Source organism: Marmota marmota, unplaced genomic scaffold (assembly GCF_001458135.2).
Source record: "Marmota marmota marmota unplaced genomic scaffold, marMar, whole genome shotgun sequence".
In the NCBI taxonomy this organism is placed as follows: Eukaryota; Metazoa; Chordata; class Mammalia; order Rodentia; family Sciuridae; genus Marmota; species Marmota marmota.
Window position 1 is genome coordinate 3,419,170 of NW_026000140.1, and position 27,904 is coordinate 3,447,073.

Sequence of the window (27,904 nt, forward strand, 5' to 3'; positions counted from 1 at the left end):
GCCCCCGGTAGCTGGTGCAAGAGACCTCAGTTGTCAGCACTGGTGGGAGCGGTAGCCGGGAGTTCTGCGCCGCGAGTCCCGTGCCACTCCTGATTCCCTCAGTCTGGCTATTGCGCTCATGGGAGAGCTGGGAGGGGCCCTTAAGGTTTCCCCGCTGTGTGGAGAGGGAGGGCTAGGGTATTACACACCTGTCGCCGCTGGTTTCAATGAAGTTATCTCCTCCGCCGCGTTATGGTGAAGTCAGTTCTCTGCCATGGCGGTATCCCATGCAAATGGTGACAGTTCGTTCCCTTTGCCGGGTGACCAATGCAACGGGTGGGTCCTGACTGTCTCTCCCAAGCCCCGTTTCAATCCTGTGGCCACTGCCTATGAAGGCTCAGTTGGCTTTTACCTCCGTAAGTTTCAGCGGGTCATTAGTGCTGAGTCACAGCACTTTGGCTGCAAGAAGCAGGCGAATGGGAGCTTGAATTCAGCCGATCCGGGCTCGGTGTGTGTTCTGAGAGTCTCAGACTGTTCGCCCCAGATCCAAGTCAGCTCAGCATTGCCTAGTGATCCTGAGCAAACAGCATTTAGACAGTTTATGACTCCCTATGCCCGCACAGCTGAAGAGGTCAGAGACTTGATCTCTCCGCGCCCGTCGCCATGTTGGATCCGTCAAGAATGATATTAATTTGATCTTTAGGTGATGATTAGTCTTTACCCTGGAAATCTTGCTATAAATAACCTAAAGAACTTATAATTTGAACTGATTTTTACTTTTGCCAGATTCTTTTTTATAATGAAATAATCAGTAATATTTACTTTCCTGATAGATGCATACTTTTGATTGGAGAAATACAGAAGAAAAATTTCATTGTCATTATTGTGCTCTTTATTTGATTTTAAATATTGTTTTTCTTCACCACTGTGATTTCAATATGGTAGTACACATTAGCAAATGAAATCCAATAAACAGTTGTGGGCTTTATAATGTGTTCAGTGCACTGTGCTAGATACTGTAGGGAATAATGTAAATATGAATATAGTAAGAACAAATTTCTAATGAATTAATATAAGATATAAGCACATAAGGAATTATAATAAAAAGCAAATCTCACATTTCTGTTTTTTCAAGAGCAATGAACTCTCATTGTGGTATACAGGAATTTGAGATCATATATTGTCATTGAAAGAAGTGACCCTAGCCCAGCTCTAGAAAGTGGGAACAGTTAGTTTCAACTGAGATGTGAGGAAGGTCTTCAGGGAGGGTGAGTGATTCATCTGGCTGTTTTTAAGACAGGAATGAAGTAATGGTGGACAGTAAGGCTTAGTAGAATAGAAAGCTGCAAGGGTGGGTAAGGATTTCTGCTAGTTTAACTGTACTATTTATCACATACTTCTCAAGTGCAAAGTGCCAGCTTTTCTGTGTATTATTCACATGATTCCCACAACCGTCCAATAGAGTAGGTACAGTAGGCTCTCATTTCTGGGTTCCTCACCCATGGGTTCAATGAACTGCAGATGGAAAATATTTGAAAAACAATGGTGTCTGTACTGGATACGCACAGACTTTTTTCCTTGTCATTATTCCCTAAACAATATAACTACTATTTACATAATATTTACATTCTCTTAGGTAGCATAAGTAGTCAATCGATAATTTACATGATATGGGAGGATGTGGGTAGGTTATGTGCAAACACTATGTCATTTTATATAAGAGACTTGAGCATCCTCAGATTTTGTAATCTGAGGAAAGTCTTGACACCAATCCCCCACAGTTACTCAGGGATGACTGTACTATGTTTCCCATTATATAAGTGAGGACACATAAAAGAATTCCAGACTGAAAGAGCCTAGTTGAAAGTGAGGACCTAGATTATGGGTGCTAAGAGTATGGATTCTAGAGTCAGAGGTACAAATCCTACCTATTTCTTCTACTAAAGATCTTAGCAATCTTCTTACCTCTTCATGGATTACTTTTCTCATCTATAACATGGACTTGAAAGAATAATGTCTTCATTGGGATTAAATGTCTTCATTTGCATTAAATGAGTCAATATATGTAAAGCACTTAAAATAGTGCCTAGTGAGTGGTAAGTGTATTAGGTAGAACTATATGAAATTGCTTTTTTCTAAGTCAAATATTGATAATTTTAGGTGGCTCAATCCAATAAGTGTTAACATATTATTAAGAAGGCAAATAGATGCCATTGAAGGGTTTTGCCCTCCCTGGTTGCATCCTATTCTCCTTTCCTTTCCTATGTACTTACCTCAGCCTAATAGTCACAACTGCTAGCTTTTTCTCTTCATCAATTGCCTTGCAAATGGAGTTCTTTCTACTTCAGTTCCTGAAAGCAATCTGAATAGCCCCAAAATCCATAAGAACACTGCTTAACTGTCTTCCACAGAGCCATGAGATAATAAAATATACTCCCATATTAGGGAAAATCACTTACCAGAGTTTCTATATTTCTTTAGTTATTGGATCAGACTGTGAAAAAAGCATACTTATAAAGGACATTTTATAAAAATATTTAATAATAAATATTTAATAATTTACTCACTTATTCATTCACTAATTCACTAATTACTTTATTCAACTTATTTTTATCGAGCACATCCTATATACAAGGCACAATATGAAGTACAACAAAGTATATAAAGATGAATGTGACAGGTTCTCTACTGCTAGTAAGGATAATAAATTATCTAGAGTTTAATTTGATCAATATATAAATGGTGAAGTATTTGAACTACATAAAACAAGAAAAATGTGTTTGTGACAAAACTTTATAGTATTATGCAAAATAACTCTTAAATAGACAGATTTTTGCCTCAGAAATTGTGTTAGTTGTTTATTTCCATATAATGAGCTATCCTAAAATTTAGCAGCATATCACAGCAAGCCTTTATTCTCTGTTTACAGGGATCAGAAATCCAATAGTGATTGCACTGAGTTTTCTGGCTCTGGGTCTTGCACGAGTTGCAGTCAAACTAGTAGATGGGGTAAAGTTATCTCAAGACTCGACAGAGGGTAGAAGATCCATTTTCAAGCTGGTCCATTTATGTAGCTATTGATGGGAGGCCTGGATTTCTTGCTAGCTTTTGACAGAGGTGTAAGGCCTCAGTGTAATGCCTCATAAGGTAAGCCTTTTCCTAAGACTACTTAGACCATGAGAGTTGTTCCCCTAGAGCAAGAGAGAGAGAGCAACAAGGAAGCCATAGTGACTTTTTATGATCTAATCTTCAAAGTCACACATGCTTCCTTTTGCTTTCCCTTATTAGAAGCCAGTCACTAATTATTTTTAAAGAGTAGATTTTAAATATACTAATCATAAAGAAATGATAAGTATGTGAAGTGTTGGATATATTAATTAACTTGATTTAATTATCCCACAATGTATACATTGACATCACATTTAACCCTATAAATATAGAATAGCTATTTTTCAATTAAAAGTAAAAAAAAAATCAGTAAGTCCAACTCATTCACAGGTGAGGAGGATTAGGCTGCATCTTTTGAGAGGAAAAGTACCAAAGATTTTATGGATGTATCACAAGTTCAAGACCAGTCTGGGCAACTAAGTGAGACCCTAACCCCAAATAAAAATGAAACAAATTGAATATTAAAAAACAAAATCAGAAAGGGCTAGGGATGTATCTCAGTGGTAGAGTGCCCATGGGTTCAATCCTCAGTACCATAAACACACACACACACACACACACTAAGAAAAAAATATTTAACACATTTATTATCGAAGCTTAATAAGTATAGCAAAACTAGAAATACATAATCACTCATAATTCTATAGTACAGACAAAATTACATTTAAATTCTTTTTTTGTGTGTACACACAAATATTAGTGTGTGCATGTAACACATATAAACACATATGTATCTTGTTGATAATAAATATTTTGCAATATGTATATATTCTTACTTAGCTATATAAAGAAAATTTAGCTCTATAATCCAAATTTGGAAAAAAAATTAATGACCACATAACATTTTCTGAGTAAATGTGTTGTTTCTTCTTAAATCTTTTTCCTATTTTTTGGACATTTATGTTTTTCACTTCCTTTTGTCACAATAAATGACAATATTATATTTGAAGAATGTCTTTGCGTCTCTATTTCTATATAAGATCTTTCATGTAGAATTATAGAATAAGCTTACTACTAACTTGTCTTAAAAAAATCACACCTATTTGTATTTCTATCATTTGTCGGAGTGCTCATCTCATTGTGATTTATTGAGTAGTTAATATTTCTTTATCTTTGCTAATAGAATTTGTCTTCTGTTGACATGCTAGTTACTATGTTATTGTTTTTCAACTCCAAGTTCAGTTCGTTGCCTGCTGTTATGAAAATGAGCATCAGCCCTTTAAGTTTCCTTTGCAGTTTACATGATGTCATGCTTTGCCAGCAGAGGGCGATGCAGGTGAAAGGAGGCTTTCTTAATTCCTAGGAGCTGGCAGGCCAGATTCCCGGATATAGGACTTTGCTTCTCCACCACTCTGCTCAGAGTGGTTTCTCCAGCCCAAGTTGCCTGTAGGGTGCAGCTTTCTTCAGCATTTGTTGCTTCATCTGCTTCTCCAGCTTTTGATTTGGGCAATGGTGGTCTACCCTGAAGCCCAGGTACAGGCCTCTTCCTTGGCTCAAATTGCTGCTGTCACATCTGAGCACAGTGTCTGCTCGCAGACTCAAGGGGTCAGCGATCTAGTGTGCTTCTTTCCTGGCATTTGTTCCATGCAGCTTCGAAGATGCCCCAGCCTAAATCTTATACAGTATTATTCTAGATTCCTGCAAAACAGCCCCTTCAGCTCCCAGTCTTCGTGTCCACCTTTAACAAAGCTCCTAGTTCCTCTGTGTATCTCCCTCATCTAGTCACACTCCAAAGGTTAGTTCCTGCTTGCCCAGCAAGTGTGCTGCTGCTCTGGCCTGGGCAGCCTCCCTAACTTCTATCCAGGGGGCTGCAACCACACCTTTCCCAGTAAATTCTGAAATCCCCATTCAATTTCTTCCTTTTTAGGGTTGTCTCCCTCAGCCTTAGGTACCCTTTCATGTTCTCTTACCATCTTTACACATACTCTCCCATCATGACTTCATAATTCTTTTTAAGTTACTGCATATTTCTGTCTGCTGATTGAGCATATACACAAAGAGGTGATCGCTGTTAAAGATACAACTTTTTTTCATATACTTAGTTGCCATTTGTACTCCCTCATCTGGGATTTTTATTTTCATATCATTTCATAACATATATCTTTTTATTTTCTATGCAAGGCTTGGTACTTATGCATTTTGTAGATTTTCAATATGTTAATTTTTATCATTTATAGAAGGCACTTCATACTGCCTTAATTTTTTTAAGTAGACTGAATTTTAACTATCACATTTATCTTATTTTAGTGAGACAAAACTATTTTCCTATTAACTCATTGATGATAAAAGTAGAAGCCTCTTTTTTACTCAGTAAAAGAGTAACAGAAAAAGTCATAGTACACTTTCACTTTCAACCAGTTCAGATTTTTGTGATAATGGTAAGTAATACCTCTGTCTTAAAAATGTTTCACATTTTAATGTTAATAACTAATCTTTCAACTGGGTTTATTACATACAACCTTATTCCTTAGGATATGCAATGACCAACAATATAACACAATGCTTATGAAAAATGCAAGTGGAAGTAGTTTGGGGAGTGGAAGAATGTTGGACCATTCTTCATTTTAATACAGATTCATAAATAAAATCATAGCTGGAACTTGTAGCATTTCTTCCTTCTGAGTGGGTTTTTTCAAGATGAGCTTAGCAGACTGTAAGTACCTCGAGTGTGACTTGTAGACCAGGGTGCTGCGACAGTACAGTTCCAGACCTCTGCCTGCCACAGCCACCACAGCTTTGCTTTATCCACTGTACTCATTCAGCCAAAAATAGATATTTGTGGCCAAGTCTGGTTTTATCTAATGCAATATATTAAGTCTTTGTGGTATATTTGCTTGGAAAAATAAAGAAAGGGAGTTCAATTTTAAGAATAGTTTTGAAAGTGCTTAGTAGAGCAGAGAAAGAAAAAAGGGCCAAGACTGAGAAAATGATAATTTGGATCTCTTAACAGACTCCATAACCTTTTCCTTCCCAAAAGATAGATAGCTGTAATATTACAGTCATCAACTCAAAGAGAGGCAGTCCTGGCTTTAATGAAAATGTCAGCTTGTTCAAGGAGATGTGGAACACTGTGACTGTCAGATCCCTGATGGTGTAGGAATATGATTCTTGTTCATTTTAAGAACTGGCTGTTTTTACTTCCAGTCATTTCTGTGTCAGTTGCTGATATTTCAGTTCTCTTGAGAATTCAAGCTAAAAGAAGTTTGACCTGCATAATATCTAAAAATGCCACTTAAACTTATGTTCATTACACATTTTATGATAATAGATATTTTTGGAATACACAGTATCCAAACTTATTTCAGTTCCTGAAACTAGATTTGAACTCAATTTTAGTCTAAACATGAACCCTGGTTAACCTTATCACTTCAAAGAAAAACAAGCTGCTTCAACATTTGGTTTTCTACCAGTTCAAAGTCACAGGTAATGGTTTGAATGCTAGTGCAGACTTTACGCATTTGTCAAATAGCAATCTCTCTGTAATTTTGTTGACATGTTTTAGTAATCGAGGCCTGTATTACTAAACTGTCGTCTCTGTTTTTACTTTCCGTTTACTTTGAAGACATTTCAGTATAATGGCCTTTTCTGTGTGGAATCTGGAAATGAGAAGTAGGAGAGAGTATTAAAAACGGACGCATACTGTGCATTCAGTCTTTTAAAAGGACCAAGTGCCCAGGTGCACACACTTGACTTACTTTGCTATTGTTTTTTGAATCTCTCTTTTCTCTTCTTCATTTAATCTTTGAAGAATGGACTCCAAGAGGGAAAAATGAAAGTTAATGTATTGCGCCACCTGATAAAGATAAAACACACAAAAAAAGAAAGCAGAACATTTATGTGAGAGGTGCTGAGTCAGGAGGGAAGATGCAGAGGCAGATTCAGGGTGGTCATTTCCATACATCACTGCTAATTTCTTCTGCATCTTTATCCATGAGAAAAATTCGAGCGTTGTTTTTGGAAGGTCCTTGTAGAAGCCTTTGCAGTAGTGGGATATCTGTCTTTTTTAGCCGTCTCTGCTCTGCAAATGAAAACAAGAATCAACTACATTCAGGGATCATCCTAGAGAAAAAGAAGAAAGATGATTTTCCCATTCACTTTCTTTGTCTCATTTCAGAAGAAATAGACCTAAAGAGAACATACAACAGGAAGCTCTCACTTGAAATGGTACAGTATCCCCCCTCCCCTGGTTTGGGGCAGCTGTTCCAAGACTCCAGTGGGTGAAACTGCAGAGAGTACCAAATCTTACACATGGCATGTCTTTTTCTTATACACACATACCTATGATAAAGTTTAATTTATAAATTAGGCACAATAAGAGATTGACACTAATAATAAAGTATAAAACTGTAACAAATATATTCTAATAATATCATCTGCATCACTACTCTGAGGCCATTATTAAGTAAAATAAGGGTTATTTGAACACAAGCCCTGTGGTACCTGTGGTACCTCAACAATTGATGAGTAAGAAAGAGACGATCAGGTCAGAGAGAAATGGGAGGCAGTGATGACTACCCTAATAGATACAGCAAGAAGAGAAAATGAAAAAGATAGATGTGCAGAGGTGGACAGAGATATAATTGCCTAACACTTCCTGGAGAACCCTCAGTGGACCCCCAGGGGTTCTGATCCCCATTCAGATAATCGAACGGCCACTAAGAAAACTCTTAAGTATTATAAATTCTTTGAGGATACTTCAACTTTAGATTATCTTTCTCTAAAATTGAAGGACATAAGTAATGTTTGAAAACCCTCTTCTCTTTCTCCTACCTTTCCTCTCTTTTTTTTTCCCCCACAGAATGAGGTCATTATAATACACTGGAGTCAGGTGCAAAGAATGATCAAGCTTTCTTACCTCCTGTTGAAAAAATAATGTAAAGAGCAAAATCCTGAGGACTATTCTCAATCTGTCAATGGAAAAAAAAAATGAACAGACATGATTCTTTGTTTTCATGATATTTTCTAAGCCAACCAACTCCAAATTATGCATTTATATCCTCACTTTCCTTTTTTACTCTCAAACATAAAACCTCTGCCCTCTTGGAAATAATGTGATTTCTCAGGGCATCATTACTAAATGGTGTTATACAAAGAAAAGACTCCTTCAGAACTGGACATACAATTTAGATTTACATGTTCATGGGTCTTTTCAGAAGAGTGCATTTATTTGTCCACAGTTAAATTATATTCAAGATACGTATAGCTCTGCTTAGTATAAAGAGTACCTTAAATTTTTGGAGAAGTTGCTTTATTACTTCTTCAGTTGTCATGGTACTGTTTATTCTGACCTTGGTTTCTGATCCAAAGGCCGGGGTGAAAATTGATGTCTAGGAAAAAAATGTCATATAAGTCCTTTAAATTATATAAAGCTAACAAAAATCATATTGTGAATCTGAAGTGGGAAGAATATATAATTCCTGAAAGTGATGACATTATTTCACAGGATATTCTAGAATTCTCAAATAACTAATTATTTAACATAGTCTTGGCAATGTATCAAACTCTTCTAGACCCTTTATAAATACTTACTAAATTAATTTTTAACACAATAATAAAATAAAATAAAACCAATTTTAAATTTTATGATACAAATGATATGTGCTTAAATTAAGGAGAAAAAGTAATACATAAGTGGGGACTCAGAAGTAGGTAACTAATGGTGTGTGCACACTTTATTACATTCATCTTGGAGGAAATATAACTCTGTGTGCCAGAACAATAAATGAGGAAATGCTTAGTTTGCTTCATTTTATTTAATCCCACCAACAACCTTGTAAAACAGGAAAGTATGGAAGAAACAAAGACCAAGAGATTGGGCAACCTATTAACTTTGCTTGACAAAAAATTTGAAATCATGTTATCAAGCTCCAGAGCTCAAGCACTTAACCACTATGTTAAGACGACAGTTTAGTGCTATTTTCATTCCCAGCACAAGTGATCTATTTGGAAGCCACTCATTTGTAGCAACATTTCTTCAACACAGATCAGCCCACAAGATGATGACAAATAGCATAATTCCTGAGGAGAGAAAGAAACCAGGATAATTGGTATGTAAATATCTGTGGAGAATGCTTAACGCTACTTTATAGGTAGGAGGATAGTTATTGAAACCAGAAAAAAATTGTTTAATTTGAACAAAGGATTGAGAAGAGAGGTTTCTCCCCACTGGGTTCCAAACACAGTACTGATAGCCTCCCAGCTGCAGAAAATAAGCAATAATGTAGAAAATTCTATAGTAAAAACCCTACAGAGAAATCAGTTGATATTTCTGATTGAAGGTCCAGAAGGTGCTTGATATAGTTAAGTGCTTTTAAAGTATGTGTTTAAAAAAGGCATAAATGATTACTAAAGAATATGACATAAAAATATTTGAGTATTAGAAAAGAATGATATATTTCCTACCTTCAGCAACATGAAATGTCTTATAAGTACTAATGGAAAGACATACATAAATATAGCATACATTAGTTGCAGGTAAGAACACAATTTTTTTCCAAACCATAACCACATATTCATTACAAAAGTATGTGTGCAGGTACAAAACTTGAAAGAGAAAGAGAATAAGTTGTGCTCCATTTGTGTACTATATGTCAAAATTCATTCTATTGTAAAATTGATTAATTAATTTAAAAAAGAGAATAAGTAAAATAAGAAGTTTGATTTATTAGAATAAATATGTTTTGGCTGACTTTTCCCTTTTATTTAAATGTTAATATTCAAGTGTCCTTTGAGCCAACTTCCATTGTATTCTTTGCATTATTCTGACATTATCTCTTGGTATTTTTATTTCCCTGTGCAAGCTCTATGGCTTCATGCTGGCAGAGGCATCCATTGACCCATTGGTATATTTCCAATACCAGGCTCAATTCCTGACACTTAGGTGGAGTTCAACCACCACACTGATTAATAACTTGGGTTCTGGAATCAGACAAATCTGGATTCAAATTTAGAGTTAATACTTAAAAGCAGTGTGCTCTAAGACAAATGACTTAACCTCTGTGAACCTCAATTAACTCATGTAAAGAAGAGAAAATAGTTGTACCTACTTCATAGGATAGCTCTAGAGGTTAATGAGATAATTCATCAAAAATCTATTTGAAACACTTAGTTTAGAGCTAGCACATAGGGAGTGCCCAGTGAAAGTTAGATATACTACTGCCATTGTTATTATTAGTATACTAAATTTTAAGTTGAATTGAGTGGCATTCAACTTTTGTTAGAGCAATAGACAACATTGTTTTAAATCACATTAATGGAACTGTGACTCACTCACTTCATGGTTATAGAAGTGTCCATTAATAGAGGCCCTATGGCTCTGTCTGTCTTTTCGGTCCATCATTGGAGGCTTCATTCTTTTTCTTACCAGGGCTGCTTCACTCATGGTTCTATAGAGCAATGGGGACTCTGGTTCTTCATATGCATATGGCTTCAGAGTACTGCTGTGATAAGATAAATAGTCTGGGAAGAATAAAGATCATGAGCCCATATCATTTAGCTGCCCATCTCCTTGTATCCAAGGTAGATTGGGATATGTTTTCTTTAATTTTGAGGATATTGCTATTTCCTAGCTGTTTAAAAGCATCACAATCCACTACTTGTCTACATATTTACTTTCTAAATATTGTTGGGGATTGATCAAATAGAAAATTCTCTCAGTGAATTGTGTCTCACATGAAATGATCACAACAATCACATGTTTGGGAGTGGAGCATTCTTTCAATGTTAATTTAGTGTGAATAGTAAATTTTATAGAATTTCAGAATATTAGAGATGGAAGAAACTTAATATTCTATTAATCTGATCTCATATTGGTAAGATAAAGCACAATGAGTTGAAGTGACTTTTCTGTGAACACAGTACCTTCAAGTTATGGAGTCAAGTCTGGATCTTGGTTTTACATTTACTCCTGAGAAGATGGACATTGGCCCTAAAAATTCTATAGACACTTGAGAAGCCATTTTTAATGTATGTAAGAATCTTGAAAGATTTTGTTCCCATCTTTTATAAAAACAAAAGTATCAATATGCTTTGGACAGATGTCAGCTAGTAACATATCAGATAATTCATTCTAGGAATACGATTTGGTCGTTCCCCTTAATTGACCACTATCCTATTGTTTCTTGTCATTGGGCCATGTGAATTCAACAATGACCCACACTCTAGTCAAAATTTGGTTATTCTGTTATTCCAATTCATATACCAGATTTTAGAATATAAAATTATAGTAAAGCTTCAGACTGACCTAGTTACTATTGGGTGTACTGTAACCGTTAAATGAAATTGGACTGAGCAGCAATGTATTCCTAGCCCAAAGATGCAGAAGATTCAAAACTGCCTTCAGTACTTTTTCCAATTTTCTCAACTGGTTTTTCTGTAAGAACTGGGCCATCTGGTACCATCTGTGTTCTATTTTACTTTGGAATCTTAAATAATTTTCTATTGTGACTACAGTACCATCAAATAGGTATGAGTTATTTAATCTTGCTCTGGAACGAGTGCATAAATACAAATAGATTTTTGTGGTAGCTTTGGTGCCTGATATTAAGATTCCTTTGGATTTAATGATGATTTTCAAAGAGATAGCAAAGAGATAGTTGGATGGGCCTATAGATAATAAGATCCTATAAGACAAAGATAAGGGAAACTTGGAAAAAATATCACGTTTTGTTACAGTATCTGAGAACTTATGGAGAGAGTGGAGGAAACAGAATTAAGAAGGGTTTAAAAACAAAACTAAAAAACAAACACTGGAAGTTGTTGATAAGCTTATGAATTCAATACCAGCTGCATGCCCCTTGATCGGTCTGAACCTGGGCTGGAAATATCAAAGCCCCAGTTTAGGTGTCTGAACCCTGCTGCCCTGGCCCCCAGCTTCAGTCATCAAATCCTTTTTGGATCTCTATATATGAGAAGTACATAAAAAACATCCATTTAAAATATAAAATATCATGACTGATATTTGGCAGAGTCTCACTAAATTACAACTGTAATAATCATTATTATTACTACCACTGTCACATAATCATCATTATTATTGCAACTACTAACATCACATGTTATAGGAACTGGAATTTTCCATTGGATCCTCAAGTCTGATAGAAGACCATTTGATATTTAAGTAGATTTATCTTTTAAAAATTAAAATAACTACCAAATATAAAAGTGACTATAGCATATTTGCCTCTTTCTAAGCAACAATACTACTTAAATATCTATTAACTAAAATGTTCAACGTCTAAAAACAATGTGATATTAGCTCTGAGGGACTTGGTCTAACATGAAGCTAATGAGAATAATAAATGGCTCTAATCCTCAGGGAAAATAGTGAACACTTAACAATACAAACTTTGCTCAAACCATTAGCTCTAGGTAATCTAATAAAGCTAAGGGACTTAATGTAATTTTTTAAAAGGTCAGCATATTTTTATATAGCAAAATAAGGTTCTTGAACATCATATTGTAGAAACTTAAATTACTATGCTTCTAGGATATTTTAAAGAAATACTTATCTGTATATATTTCTTATAATTCATATATATTTCATGTATATGTGTGTGTGTGTGTGTGTGTGTGTATGGCAAGAGTTTACTGAGTAGTGGTCTGTAGAAAGAAACATTTAGGAGTCAGGTTTTACACTGATTAAAAATAAAGTCTCCCCATTAACAAGTTTTGATACTGACCTTCCTGGGAATTGCTTGCTTCAGACAATGGAATCTGGGTCCTCTCCAGCTCACTGATATGATAAAGATCATCAAATTCCCCCCAGCGTGTCATTCTCCTAAAAAGTAATAAATCTTGTAAATGTCATCAATTTCATTTGTATTGAAACTCAAGATAATTTTCAGATTTATAATATTAATATAATACTTGTAGGTTTTTGTAGGTAGACATATTATTCAAAATTATAAAAATTTTATGATGCTATTAACATTATATTCATATCAAAGTCGTCAGTATGTGTTTTAAGTACTTCCTGAACTTTTTTTGGAGCCACATCTTGATATCTTTAATGTAATAATTCGGTTATACACTGAAACACAAGGTTATATAGAATCTATGAAGCATATATGCAAATGTAATTGACCGAAACCAATATGATTCATTTTTACAAGCATACCTCACTATATTCTTAGGGGAGTTTAGATACTAAAGCGTTCATTCCACCAATATGTATTGAGTATACCCATTGTATTAAAATGATTATTATGTAAAGTAACTCTGAAATAATAAGATATAGTGCCTAATAATAAGATATAGTACCCTGACCACATGAAAAACACAAAGGAGGAAAATGTATGAGAAACTCTGTCTATAGAAAATTATGATTTATTTTGGAATATAGAAATTTTCTATGTATTCTGGTGCCCTGAGTAAATGAAACCTGCTTATTTTTGCAGCAGGCTAACACTTATTTTATTTATCTGATCTTAAACAAGTTACTTATCATTTCTTGGCCTTAGTGTTATCTGTAAAATGGAGATGGTGATGGTATGAGATAGGATGGGGTGCCTTTACTGATTAAATGAATTAATTCATATAAAGTTCTTGAAATGGTGCCCTGAATAATACTTAATGTGAGTATGATACATACTTAGTATATATCTAAAACTTATCAGAATTGTCTTCATCTTCATCACCATCATCTGAATCCATTTCCATGGGTTAAGCACAACTGGGATCCACATATTCCTGGATCTCTTGGGGAAATGAACACCGTTATTTATGGAAACAGTCTTAGTCCCAATAAAGACATCTTCCATAATATCTGTGTATTGTGAACAAAAACATATTCACCCTAGGGAGTATGTGACATTAACACTACCAAAATGTCATTGATAGAGTATGTGGAGGGAAATCTATTAATACGAATGGTAGAGAATGTGAAAAAAAATCATTCTTGTTTTTCCTTGACTTCTGAATTATTCAGAACTCTTTTCCAGCTATTTTATTAATTCATCTCACAATAGGCATAAGAAATAGATAACACAATCCTGATATATTTGTTAATGAATTTTCCAGCAAGATCTCTTGTCCAGAATATAGTTAGTTGGTTAAAATAAATGATATAAAGGGCAAATACTACATGTATTAACTTAACTCAAAGGAGGACTACTCAGGTTCTAATGTGGAATCTAATTATTCTCACATTATATAAAAATTATCCACTTCCAATCTAATCTATAGCAGATTAATAATCAAAAAAGGGCAGGTTTAGTTATCAGAGAAAGAGGGTAATCAGTAGAAAAGATGGAATTCCACGGAAAAGCAGAAACTAAATGGGCAAGCAACTTGATGGTATTTCATATGGGGGATGTAAGAATTCCCAGGATGCCAGACCAGTGATGTGCAACACAAATTATTGGTGACTCTGGTAAACTTGTCAGCTGTCCTCTTCTTCAGTTTAAAGGTGCCACACAGACACAGGAGTTCAAACATGGCTCAATATATTTAGTGTTTGGTTTATTTTCCTCCTTACCATCTACAGCTGAAAAAAAAAAAAGACTTTTAAGCTGTGTATTGTGTAATTTGAGTGCCATTCTGTACAACTGTACACATGACTAAGCTTGAGGGCAGTTACCCAGTGTTTTCAAGAGAGAACTGGTTGGAAGTTTAATATCAAATAGTTTAACTTGCCCAAACACAGGACTGTTTGAATGCTCTAACCAAACTTCAGGATGTGTACCATTTGCAAATTTAAACTCTAAGGAGGTTTCCTAATGAGTTGCAAAATAAAATGGAAGTAGAAATTTGATAGACAAATAGAAGCACTTCCCTAACCATATGGTAAAAAAATAAAAACAGTACTGGTGCTATTCAAATATGCACCTGTCCTGTTTCTACTCTTTACCTCATTCTGCCATGACTTGTTTAAAACATGACAATACTGATTTTGAAAAAATATTAAAAATAGCAATGAAAAATAGTGCAATCAAAAATAACCTCAATGAAGCTGTTCTTTCCTTTCCTTTTCTTTTCCTCTTCTTCTTTTTTATTTTTACGTTTTGAATGGAAAATTTTCAAAGAGAACACTTGGCCCAAATATGAGAGATCAAAGTGCTGCTCACAGATTCATTTCTATAATGGATCACAAGTGGTCAGAACTCAAACAGATTTATTTTTTGTTGCTACAACTCCTATGTAACTGCCACTTCCTCAGTGTGACTCATTTTTAACATAATTAAAACAAACTAGCATGATAGGACTGACGATTCTCTCAAACAGTGAACTGAAAGACATGCAATTGCAGCCCTTCCTGCAGCTGGGTACACAACAGCCATGACCTTTCCTGCTCTTTAACCCACTGGAGATACCAAGTCCATGTTCTTGCAAGAGTAGAGGTGTTAAGTTCTGCCTGCAGGTGCCCTGAATGGAAAAAGGCCCTTTGGAAAAACCTTGGGTGAGGGGCTAGTCAATTTCTTTACACAATCAAATAGAGGCTTAGAATTTAAATGAGTCAACCAGAGTGGTAACCAGAATTAGGACATTTACGATTGGATTAAAACAAAGAATGATACCTAAGTTTGGCTATGCACCCCATGAGAGAACCAGAGACCACTGAAAAGCCATTCCAAGTTATGCTTTGTCTTCCAATATGAATGTTCAGCTAATTTTCACCAAGTATTCTTGACTTATTAATCACAACCAAATCTAATTTTGCTCTTATGTGTGTGAGAATCTAAGTGTTTGTGGAAGGAGTGCCACTATTTCCTGCTAGTTCTTGTCCACCAGAAATATCTGATATTCTGCAAAAGCATACTTCAGATATTCTAGTAAATCTTGTTACTATGGTAAAGGCAATCTGATGTAGTTTTCTAAGTAATTCCTTTTCAACTTTAAACAATAGGAGATCAATGTTCTGGTAAACAATGAAAAATTCAAATAGGTTCCATAAAAGGTAAAGCATAAGGGTATCATCTTATAATCTGCCTCAGTATATAGAATAACATTAATATTACCTTGACTACTTGGGATCTTGAAAGTTATCCAAAAATTTAGGAGTATAAGGAACAAGTATTTTGATTTTCAGAAATTAAAAAAATATTTTGGGGTAGCCACTCAAAATAATGATGGTTTACTGTGATATTGCAAGTACTTTCATTCCATCTCCTTGACATCTTCCTTTAATTTAATGCACCACACTTATTAAGTTTTCATGAATCAAAAAATGAAAATGCATCAAAAGGAGCTAGCTGCTCAGAGAAATTTGCCATGCGTTTTTAGATAATATGAAATGCAATGGCTAATTTTGTGAATTTGTATCTTATAAAGTTGAGTAATTTGATGCTCCTAGACATTTAAATCATCAGTACTATTGTTAACAACAGCCAAGCCAGGGAACCTGCCTAGATCCCAGCTGGCTGGATTTGGTCCCCTGCCTGCATAAAAAATAATCAAATGATTAAAAAAAGTAAAAATGAATGAGACCCAGTTTGACCAAACATGGAGAGAAGCAGCTAGTTTATTGCTCCGTCAGTCCTACAGAAGTAGTTACGATTTTAGAAACAAAACTCAGGAAATGTACATATATAGATCTAGCTAGGCTGTGCTAGTCAGAAATATGTCACGGTTTCAGTTTCTTTGGTGCCTGCCAGGGCCAGGGGTAAACCTTCTCAATTTCTTTTCTTAGCATGAAGAAGTTCAGGAGCAAAAAGTGATTTGAAACTTTTAATTTCAAAGAGGCTCTGTTACGCTATCAGTCATCTAGTACCTGAAGGAGATGAATGTAGGACTTCGTGAGGCTGCCTGACTGTTGCTTGTCTTTTGCTTTTTCATAAGTAGTAGACCCTATGCCTACCCAGAGTCCTTAGCTTAGATGGAAGGAAGACTAGTAAGAAGTGGCAGACAGAGAGACAGTGCTGTCACATAAAGAAGAAGTAATTTAATCAGTTTCTGGGTACCTCACTGGGGGACTGGAACACAAAGATGATTCCAGGTCAGTTGGGTACCATTTAGCAGCTCACACTGCAGAGAGGGAGATAGGTGTGTACAAATACAATGGGATGCATGCTCTAGAGGTGATATAGAGAAGTGGCCAGCTATACTGAGCATAGACTGAAAGATCAAGAAGGCTTTTTTTACCTGACCTGAGAATTAAAGGATTAGATAGAAGAAAGGCAGGCAAATGGGTGTTGAGAAGCAGGTAGACTTCCAGGCAGAGTAAGATAGGCAAGGAAGAAACTTCAGAATATGTTTAGGGAATTACAAAACATTCAGCATTGCTGGAGCATAATATTTGAGAAAAGGTAAAAATCGTGGTGAGGCTTAAATATTTTCTCCAAAGGAAAAGCAGACTTCCTTCAAGATAATACCTGGTTTTCCTTAGTTGTGGCCAAAGATCAGATGGGGCAAATTGTCTTGGCAGCTCTTTCTATACCCTCTCCTCTGATAGAACTCCAACTCATCCATTAGTGGATGGGAGGATGAAAGATGAGAAGAAATGGCTTAGGATCTCATGGCATATGCAAAAGGGCGATGAGGCTAAGGATCAAAAGGAGAGAAGGGAAGGAAGGAAGGAAGGAAGGAAGGAAGGAAAAGAAGAAAAGAAAGGAACTTTCGTAAGTTTGATTCTTGCTGGGAATATTTATAAAATTTCCTAAAATTTGTAAGGGGTAATAAAAAAAATCAGCCCAACTTTGATATTCAAGGTACAGTTACATAAATCCATACAGAGAACTGTGTTTTGTGTACTTATTTAACTTCAAATGCACTTTGTTGTGCTCTGTTAAACAGGATCAGGACAATTAGGTGGAACATAATTAAGTCATCCTTCTGGAAAGCAAGAAAAGACTTGTTCCAAGGAGAGGATATATGTAAATTTTATGTCTCTTCCCCCTTTTTCAGAGACCAGGCCATGAATAACTGGATTCTGCCTTTCTTCTTTGTCTCTTGCAATGAAGCCTGTGGTCTTCCAGGTGGGAGAAAAAGTCTGGAGTCCATAGAAGTAAAATAAAGTCTGGTTTTGTGGCATAGTCATTGGGAAATCTTGTACAAATTCCCAAATTCCAAAGAGCCCTGAACACTTAATTCATGGAGTTACTGGGGTATTGTATGAGGCTGTGTAAAAGCACATGCAATAAAATTGTTATGAAGATCATCTAAGGAATTAAAAGCATGAAAGATTGCTCACCCTTTGTTAGAAAAGACATCTGGTGACTTTGACATAGTGAAAGAAGAGATTGGCTTGTCATCTTGTATTTTCAGCTGTATAGGTCGTTTCACTCCCCAGAAAATGTCCAGCATTCCTTCAACAATTAGTTTCCCATCTTCAGTCTAGAAAGAAACCAATAGTCTCTATAGTTGTTTCTGTATTACTTATAGAAGGTAAATGTTTTCACCAAAGTTGTAGAAATTAAGTTCATAAGAAATGTTAAGAGGTTAAAAAAATCCTCAAAGGAATTATATGACTTCTCAGTTTATCTGCAAAATAATTCTATCTTTGACACATTTTTTCAATTTTTGAAAACAGCTGTACCCAGAAAAGTGAGCAAGTTATAATGCTAACAGCATGTCCACCAGAGGGTAGAACACGTGAGAATGCTTTCTGAACTCTATACTTCTTCAATTAAGTGGAATTCTAATGCTCTAATACTGTTTAAAATTGAAGCCTTTTAAAAACTGTATTGAACTAGAACCTAGAATAAAGTCATTGAGGGACTCAGCAACTGTTTATTCATTTCTAAATGAGGCTGAATTTAACTCACAAAATGATGCAGAACATGTGAAATAATACTTGTGAAATACACCATAAGATGCAGAACATAGAAATATTTGTAAAAAAATAAATATGATTTGAAAATTCATTTTGAATTAGAAATAGTACAACAAAAGAAGAAAACATCATGCAAACAAATTAGCATATATTAAGAACAATTAGCATATATTAAGAACAAAGAATATTCCTATAAAACTTACTTTCTAGTCTATTTCTTTATAAAGAGTTTAGTTATTTTTTTTAGTATGGTATTAATTTGGGGAAGGCAATTGAAATATCTAATTGTACTAAATCATTTAAGTTCAGTAGTAAAAGCTAGAGTGTTGTTATAGTTTAGATGTGGTATCCCCCAAAAACTCGTGTGTAAGAGAATGCAAGAAGGTTCAGAGAAGAGATGATTGGGTTGTGAGAACCTTAACTGAATCAGTGATTTAATCCCCTGGTAGCGATTAACTGAGTGGTAACTGAAGGCTGGTAGGAATGGTTGGAGAAGTTGAGACACTAGAGGAGTGGCTTTGGGGCATATATTTTGTATCTGGTGAGTAGAGTCTCTCTCTCTGCTTCCTGATCACCACGTGAGCTGCTTCCCTCTGCCACACTTTTCTGCCATGATGTCCTGCCTTACCTTGAGCCCAAATGAATGGAGCCAGCCTTTTATGGACTATGACCTCTAAAACCATGAGCCCTCAAATAAAACTTTTCTCCTCTACAATTGTACTATTGGGTCCTTAATCACAGTAATGAAAAAGTTGACTAAAACAAGTGTTTTTAAATTTCCTTCTTTACAACTTGTAAATTTAAGTCACATCATAGTGGTTGAAATTCTATGCTGCACCCTCAAATCTGGAGGTTTAAATCAGGAGTAGAAAATTCTAATGTTCCCTGAAGCCAGAACTGTAAAGAAGTGAAGAGAGTCAAATTAGAATATGAGACTGAGTGCAGACAGCTAAGGAGACTAAAGCATTCAGATTTTTAAAAAAGATTAAAAAAAAGAAAACTTAAGATTACTTTGTATAGTAGCATGCCAGTTGCACCCCTAAAAATGCATTCTAGTTTCATGACTTTCCCATACTGTTCAAAATTTTTAAATTTGTTGTTATGATATGGTGTATATTGATCAGAATCTAACTATCCATTTGAACAACCAAATCAAGTTTGAGTTTATAGGTGATTTATTTGAATACTCCCCAGTGGTAGACTTCAGATACCTTCAAATTTTCTCCATTAAAAATGATGTCACAACAAACATCCTTTTATATATATCCTGGTACATTTGTAAGAAAGTATTATGATAAATTTCTAATGAAATTGCTGCTCAAAACATATTCACACTCCAGTTTTTAAACATAAAGAAAATATATCATTAGAATTATTTTTAGCTGGGTATGACAGTGCACATTTATGACCCCAGCAACTCAGGAGGCAGAAGCAGGAGGATCACAAGTTCCAGGCCAGCCTCAGCTACTTAGTAATACCCTGCCTCAAAATACAATGGGGTAGGGCTGGGGATATAACTAAGTTGGTAGGTGCTTAACTCATATGCATGAGGCCCTGGGTTCAATCATCAGCACCACAAAAAAAAAAAAAAAAGGAAAAGAACAAATATATAAATGGGATTGAGACATATGTATCTCAGTAGTAGAAAGCCCCTTGGTTCAATACCCAGAACCAAAATAAATATATAAGAAAAAAATTACTTTTAAATGCTTTCCTATTCCCAAAATGTTTGAAAGATCACACATGTCCAGGCCTGGTATTCTGTGATATAGTCTAAAAATAGAAACTAAAATCAGGTTAAAGATTCACTTGTTTCTCCCAGACCACTTGTGCTACTAGGTTATAGACTCTAACCCATCCTTACTCCTCTGAACATTTACAGAGTATTTTTCTTTCTGTTAATCAAACTGGGATGCATTTCTTTGATGGTCTTACCTGTCCATATAAAATATGCAAATTTTCCTGGTTCCCATAAAAAATGTTATAGGTCTTCAATAAAGAATGAAGCTGTTCCCTAAAAAAATAAATAAATAAATATTACATTCTGTTGCTATTGGTGTTAGGCTTTGTAACAGCAAAAAGACAATAATAGTATTTATTATCTCTAGGTTTCTAGAAAAAAAATGTTTCAATGGAATCTTTCATTATTCTGTCACTTTAACTTAATGTAAGTCTTGGAAAGTCAAAGCACTGTTAGAACATTAGCAGACATTGAAGATGCTAATGCATAAAGAAAACCAGACAAGGGAAATGACTGAGGAAGGTGAGGTAAGTAGAGCATGCTGTAGAAGGAGGTACCCATGAAACAAATTTGGTTTTGCATTTTTGATTTGTTTGGGACATTTAACGAAGCTAAACTTAGCACCTATATTCCTAACACATTGTCCTTCCCACTGGTGCTACAGCAAGGGTTAAGGAATTGTCACTGCTGCTGAGTTGTCTCACCCTTAGTGTCAAGTGGGCTGTGGCAGATTCCAGCCACACTCCTATCCTCCTGTGTCCTTCTGTGTCCTCACATTTTAAATGTTTATTGTCTCTCACCTGGGTTACTGCAATGGCCTCCTAAGCCTATCTGTTTTGTATTCTTAACAGCTTAAATTATTTTAATGCAAACTTGACCATCTTTCTCCTTTGCTCACAATTTTCCAGTGGCTTCCCATTACTCATAATAAAATCTAACATACTTAAATTGAATTAAAAGGCTGGATGGGATCTGCTCTCTGTTACTTCTTCCCTCTCACTTCCCACTGCTCTTTCCTTCACTTACTATATGCAGTCTTAGGGCCCCTGGATGTTCTTGAGGCACACTCCAATCTCAGGTTTTGAACTTGCAGATCCCTTTGCCCAGAATGATGCCCTTCCCCACTATCACATCACTCATTCATTAGTTAACTATTTAATCAAAAGTAACCTTCTCAAGAGTCTTTCTTGATTACCAAATCTAAAAAGTTTGCCTTCTCCCATCATTTCAGATCCTGTTTGCTTCCTTTACCTCTTTTGCCTCTGCCCCGAGACATCATCTAACCTTCTATAAATTTTACTTAGTTATCTTATGTTCTGCCTTCTCCACTAGAGCATAGCTCTATGGGGGTAGAGGGTTTGTCTGCTTTATTTTTTTTCACTTGGCACATAGTAGGAACTCAACAAATTCTGATTAAATAAAATTATCAACAAATTCTCTTCCTAAAAGACAATGACAAAGGGAGAAAAAGCTTTTGTTATAGAAGCATCTTTTATAGGAAAAAATCCCATGACATTAAAATTCCAAGTACTTCAACTGTCAAAAATCCCTTTGATCCCCAAATATCTGTCTCCTTCTCCTAAGCCCATTGGCTCCATGAGGGCAAGCAGTTTGGTCTCTTTTGTTCACTGCTATGTTCTCCATGCTTTGAACAGAAGCTTGATCATAGTGTGCTCTTATGCAATCAATAGTAACTGAATATTAAATGACAAAATTCATATACATTGATTTTTCATGTTAGAAATCATATGAGCATACATTCTGTACTGGATTTTCCCTGCTTGGAATTTTCAGTGTGCACATTTCCAAGGATCGATACCCTCCATACAATTACCACATGAAAAGATTCTCCAGAAGTCCTCCATGCTGCTGTTTCATTTCCCAACAGGGTTACTCTAAATTTTTAATGTTAATGAATATTTCTATTCTAAATATCATTGGGTACACTGATTTTTCTTCCCTCAGGGTCATTACTGTGGGATATTTGCTAAAAAAATTCACTACTTCTAAAGAGCCTCTGAGCACTTTTATGGCTCTCATTATTTAGTGCTAGAGCATCACACAGAAACTTCAGTTTCACTTGGGATGTAACTCCTGATATGCTGAGCTGTGAGGGTTGTTATGAAAGCAAATGAACTTTTACATAATCTTATTCCCTCAGCTTCGGCTTCTGAAAAAATTTCATAACACAGTATAGCACAAGTCTCCTTCAAAGTATTTTCCCCAGGATTTTGTACAGTTGGAAAATGTTTCTGTTCCTAAACAGAATCTGACTAAAAGTTTTTCCACTGAAATGAGTCTCCAAATGACCCAGGGAGTTAGCAAACTGTGGTCTTGGGCTGCCTGGTTTTGTAAATAAAGTTTTATTTGAAGCTAGCCACACTAATTTGTTTGCTTATTGTCTATATGGATGCTTTCCTGCTATAATTGCAGAGTTGAGTGGTTGAGATAACCACTGTGTGGTCCACAAAACCTAAAATATTTATAATCTTGCCCAGTGCAGGAAAAGCCTGCCAATCAATGTTCCACTGTATAACACAGGGTAACTGGACACCACAGAAGTCTTCCATATTTTCCTACCACAAGTAGGATCTTTTTTATTGAGTATACATAGCACTTGGAAAGATTTTGGATTATAAGAGATGATTAGAATTCAGTAAACTCAAGTATTAAAATAAAATTAGGTACATTAATGGTGTAAGAGTGAGGGATTAGAAAATTCAGAAGTCATGTAAACATCAATAGCAATGGTAGATACATTACAAAAATGTCTTGTAATTTTATGTGTGTTATCAGACTTGAAGATGATTGTTTTGTATACCTGATGGAATAGCAGGTCGAATATAACACTGGGAATCAAATGTTCCCATAACTTTCTAATTTGACTTGCTGGCAATTGGAGGTATGAAGAGCTGAAGAGTTACTGTCAAATTGATCACCTGTGTCTGCTGACTAATTTTAATTATGCCTGATAACAGAAGGCCCACACTAATGGTTATTCATTCACATGGGGTCACTGTGTAAGCACACTTGAGGAGCCTCATTCATACGTAGAAAGAGGGTAAGAGTTGATACTACCTACTGTGAATCTTGATGGGTAATAACAAGAAGAGTGTCAAAAGCTCATTAGGCAAGGGAAACAACATGCACAACATATCATTATTTCTATAGTTTGTGAAGAAAACTCAGAGAGTTGAGAATCTAAGAGTATGACATGTGAAGTGGGGAATAGTGAGCAATGAGCACCAAGAAGCATCCTGAGAAACTTAAACTTCATTCTATAGGACATGGGCAGCTAGGGAAGGTTTTAGGCAATATAAAAATAGGATGATGGTAAAACCATTTGGTAGTGTGTGGAAGCTGGATTTCAACATAAAACAAGATGGTGGCAGTAGAGTGAGTGAGAATATTTCAACATTTGGACAGAGGTGTAGGAGTAAGGCTGATGTTCCATGGAAAGATGATGGGATGTCCCACATATATGGAAGGATCTAAAGTCTGGAAGAAACCTAAAGTAAGTATAGCATAAGAATTTATAGTTAGGAGATTTAAAATATTATCAAGGCAGTTTCTTGTCATTAAAAAGGGGACACTGATTTAATATATGCTAGTAGGGTATGTCAGTATTAATTTCAGCAGAAATTTCAGAGCCACTTAAATGGACCCCTCTCCCATAAAAGAAAAAAAAAAATCTGTGCATCTTTCTCCCTCAACCCTTAAAAAGTTCCCCACCCAGCATAGATCAGCTGCTTAGTACAGGCTGCTCAGTTGCTCTAACAAAGGTTTAAAATGGTTTCTGGTATTCTCAGTTTATAAACTTGAGATTTGTAGAAGTCACAGAATTAGACATGAGGAAATGGACATGAGGTTCAAACATACTTTACACGTGACACATAAAAAAACTGATTTCCTAAGAAAAGATCCCTTTTCTCTGAAACACAAAATATCCTATCACAACATTTAAGGATTTTCAAAAAATCATCACCCACTCTATCATGGACATGGTGTTTTTACCTGAGGAATGCCAAACTTCATATATACTGAATTTCTAAATAATGCACAGACTCATAAGCTTCTCTTAGGATAGAAGTTGGCACTCTGACACTGGCTGTAAAGGAGAGGATTCTGATGGATGCTCAGAATTCTTCATCAGAGCCTCTTGCAGAGAGCTAGTCTAGGAAAGACTTGCCACTGGGTGGCAGGTGTAGGGAGGGATGGAGGAAATCCCAGAGCCTCTGTTCTTTTAAGCTCCTGTTTGGTTTTAATGAGTAATAGTGGACCCAGAACAAACCATAAAATGCTCAGGTGTACTTTGTACTGTGGCTTGAAATGCAGCTGCTCAACAGATGGGAACCACCACAATCTGATGTTTGCCATGAATAATACATTCAGTGAGAAATGAGTTCTCCAATCTCATTCAGGCTATTTAGCTGTCTAGAAGAAAAAAAAATTTATTTGATTATATAAACCTGTAAAAAACCTGAGCATGGGACATGATGATAAATGGAAGTGAATCATGCCTCACATCTATAGATAGACAGATGTCAAATATCAGTTGTAGTAAGAGTTTTTCTTCTTGTTTTTATAATGATTAGCAACATAATTAAATGGCAATTCTATTTCTTCCATTGAAATTAAAAACCACTGTTCCACTCTTGCTTCTTAAAAATTTAGACCTACTATGGGCAAAACATAAATATCACATGTGGTAGATAACCCAACACAAATTTCAAAGGCTGCTAAATGATGTAAATAAACTTCAGGAGAAAATATGACTACCCAGAGCCACCAAAGGCATATTTCGCCTTTTGCTACACGTGGCTGACCTTCCTGAGTTTGTTTCTTGTGCTTCTTGGAGACTTGCTGAAAAATGTTCATGGTTCAAGATGAGCTACATAGTGACAGCAGCATTCTGCTGTGTGTGTTGCCATGTTTAGAGCAGAAACCCAAAACTTTCTCCTAGAGCGTCAACAACAACAACAACAACAACAAAAAAAAAAAACTAAGCCAAAATAAAACACTTACTTATTCTTTTGTACATTTAGTTTTTCTATCCCCAGCCTTGGATTTTGTTCATGATGTTAAATTTTTAGCAATAAGATGATTCAACAATTTCATGTTAGCTACCAAAAGGTGAGTTTAAAATTTTCTGTTTTTATAAATAACTAATAACTATACAAGTAAAGTTAACAAGGTGAGTATTTGCTGGGATTAAATTTGTGATTTTTGTGTGCTGTAATTCTGTATACTTTCCAAACTATGTAGTAAGTATGTCACACTTTCTTTGTATTTTTTTCATAATTTAACAACCAAAAAAACCAGTACAAACTTTTGCCTTTTTAAATGTTTTTAAGGTGGAATCAGGACAACAGAAAAGAATAAATAAAGCCTTGTCATTAAGCCATTTGCCAAGACAAGCCCTCATTCCACATTACAGATGTCTGCAAGCAGAGGCAGAATTCACTCTTTATCCTTCATTACTGTCCACTCAAATCTTGGAAATAAAATTGCAAACTTTGGCAGCCCCTCTTCTATAAGTGGCTGTGGCACGGATCTTCTTGCCCTTGGCTTCATCCAGGCTCCACTGATCAGGAAGAATGTTTTCCATCTGGGCAGAGACCTTCCTCAGCCAGCCAAGTGGGTTATTCACATTTCCATTGCAAATGAAGGGATTGGATTCCAAAGGCTGAAAACTGAGAAGTTGGGGTGGGGAGGGCTATCTTGACCAAAGTAAAACTGCAAATCCTAAATTATCAGGGAGCTTCACATTTTGTTGAACTTTCCTGACTTCAAAGCCCAGGAGAGGGGCATCTGTGTCAAAGGGGCTGCCTCTTTGAAAAGGAAGTTTCCTAGCAACTCTGCTGGAGTATCATTAATTATGATGGTGGTTGGGATGGCAGAACCTTCTATTTGTTTACTCTGCCCTTCTATGCATTTCTAGCCTTAGACCTTAACTCCTTCAGTGCTGATGACTGTCAAGAAAAAGAATCTGGGGATTTCCTGCAGTCTATTTGTGATCTAATCAACAAGGTAATTAAACCATACTTGTCTCATTCCCAACAATAAACACTCTCTGGCTGCTTAGGGTCATTTTAAAACTTTTGTATTTTCTAGGACATTCATTTTTTCAAGATTGCCCCTGTAGAAAATGGCGTTTGGGCTAACTGATGGACAGAAGTCTTGTCTTCACTCAGGTACTCAACTCCTAGGACTCAGAAAGAGCAAAAGGATTAAAGATTAAGGAAGAAGGCCCCAGTATTAAAAGAAACTTGAAGTGATCTGCCCTAGCCTCTAGTGAGCAGACACAGAACAAATACCCAAAATATTTTTTATGTAAACTTCTACTTGGACAGGAGTTACAGCAAATTGAAACAGTGTCACTAGTTGTTAGTAAGGCGTGGACAGGGGAGTAAAAATGAAGAGACAAAGATAGCATGACTTTTTTGTTTAATGCTAGTGCTTCTGAAGAAAGCAGAAATGTACTCCAGATCTGATATCTGGTCATTTTTCAGAGGACCCTTTCATAAGGGTAAATATCAAAATTTGATATTTTAGTACCTAACATGCTTTTCAACCTTAAATGAGAGGATGTACTTATCTCTTCCCTTTCCCTTAATATTTGGCTCCTAAAGTTTAAAGGAAAAAAAATTTTAAATGCACAACCTGTTGTTCCAATTGGTACATGCAATGAACTGCTGCCACATCAGACCTCATTTTTCTGTTACCATAAGCAGCTGACATCCTTGTCCTCAGAGCAGCTTATGAAGCTAGTGGACAGGAAGGAGGGTGAAGAAAGGCTCTGCCCTATCCTCTTCTCTCCTGGCCCCAGAAAGGCAGAAGCAGGCTCTGATTCATGGCCCTGATGCATTCACGAATCAGTACCAATTTTTATATTTTGATAGTAATCCAAAGTAGAAACTTGAACTTTGGATAAATGCAAATTTGTTTCTTGTTGTAGGTGATTGTTTTGGAGGGAACTGATTGAGAAACATTCAGTGGGTAAGAAAGTCCTATTTGAAAACTACAGGAGCATCATGTGCCCCTGAATGTATAGACAACATGAATTCCAGGTGTATATCTACTCGAGTTAGATATGTGGTTCTCAAACTTGAACTAGCATCAGAGTCACTCAAAGGGCTATTGAAACTCAGATTGCTGAGCTGCATCCTTAGTTTCAGTAGGTCTGAGGCAGGTACTGACAACATGCATCTCTAACAGGTCTGCCGGGTTCTGGTGCTACTAGTTCAGGAGCCACACTTTGTATTCCACTCTTTTCCATCTCAGGTCACTGAGAAACTAGGTGAGAT

General features: G+C 35.9%; 2 protein-coding genes and 1 long non-coding RNA gene across 11 annotated transcripts in view; 2 read left to right on the forward strand and 1 right to left on the reverse strand.

The window, feature by feature from the left end:
* The window catches only part of LOC107158784 (alpha-fetoprotein-like), a 67,624-nt gene extending 49,347 nt beyond the window's left edge, over positions 1-18,277 (forward strand). For 2 of the 4 annotated variants that reach the window (XM_048785778.1, XM_048785773.1), the window contains one exon: positions 17,989-18,277. Coding sequence is in view for 2 of the 4 variants with exons in the window: in XM_048785773.1 (XP_048641730.1) it covers positions 17,989-18,006 (18 nt within the window). In the remaining 2 variants the exon portion in view is untranslated. Of the gene's footprint in view, positions 1-2,908; positions 3,644-17,988 lie in introns of those variants that run through there. The other 2 variants (XM_048785777.1, XM_048785772.1) reach the window with 1 other exon arrangement.
* The window catches only part of Rassf6 (Ras association domain family member 6), a 40,903-nt gene continuing 16,715 nt past the window's right edge, over positions 3,717-27,904 (reverse strand). For all 4 annotated transcript variants that reach the window (XM_048785782.1, XM_048785781.1, XM_048785783.1 and 1 more), the window contains exons 3-11: positions 20,792-20,870; positions 18,275-18,417; positions 12,828-12,925; positions 10,421-10,605; positions 8,373-8,474; positions 8,003-8,054; positions 7,047-7,165; positions 6,843-6,940; positions 3,717-6,743 (exon numbers count right to left, since the gene is read on the reverse strand). In XM_048785782.1, coding sequence (XP_048641739.1) covers positions 6,668-6,743; positions 6,843-6,940; positions 7,047-7,165; positions 8,003-8,054; positions 8,373-8,474; positions 10,421-10,605; positions 12,828-12,925; positions 18,275-18,417; positions 20,792-20,870 — 952 coding nt within the window. In that variant the 3' untranslated portion in view covers positions 3,717-6,667. The remainder of the gene's footprint in view (positions 6,744-6,842; positions 6,941-7,046; positions 7,166-8,002; positions 8,055-8,372; positions 8,475-10,420; positions 10,606-12,827; positions 12,926-18,274; positions 18,418-20,791; positions 20,871-27,904) is intronic.
* The window catches only part of LOC107158808, a 13,807-nt gene continuing 5,446 nt past the window's right edge, over positions 19,544-27,904 (forward strand). For all 3 annotated transcript variants that reach the window (XR_007341462.1, XR_007341461.1, XR_001505670.2), the window contains exons 1-2: positions 19,544-26,627; positions 26,712-26,791. This is a non-coding gene — a long non-coding RNA (uncharacterized LOC107158808). The remainder of the gene's footprint in view (positions 26,628-26,711; positions 26,792-27,904) is intronic.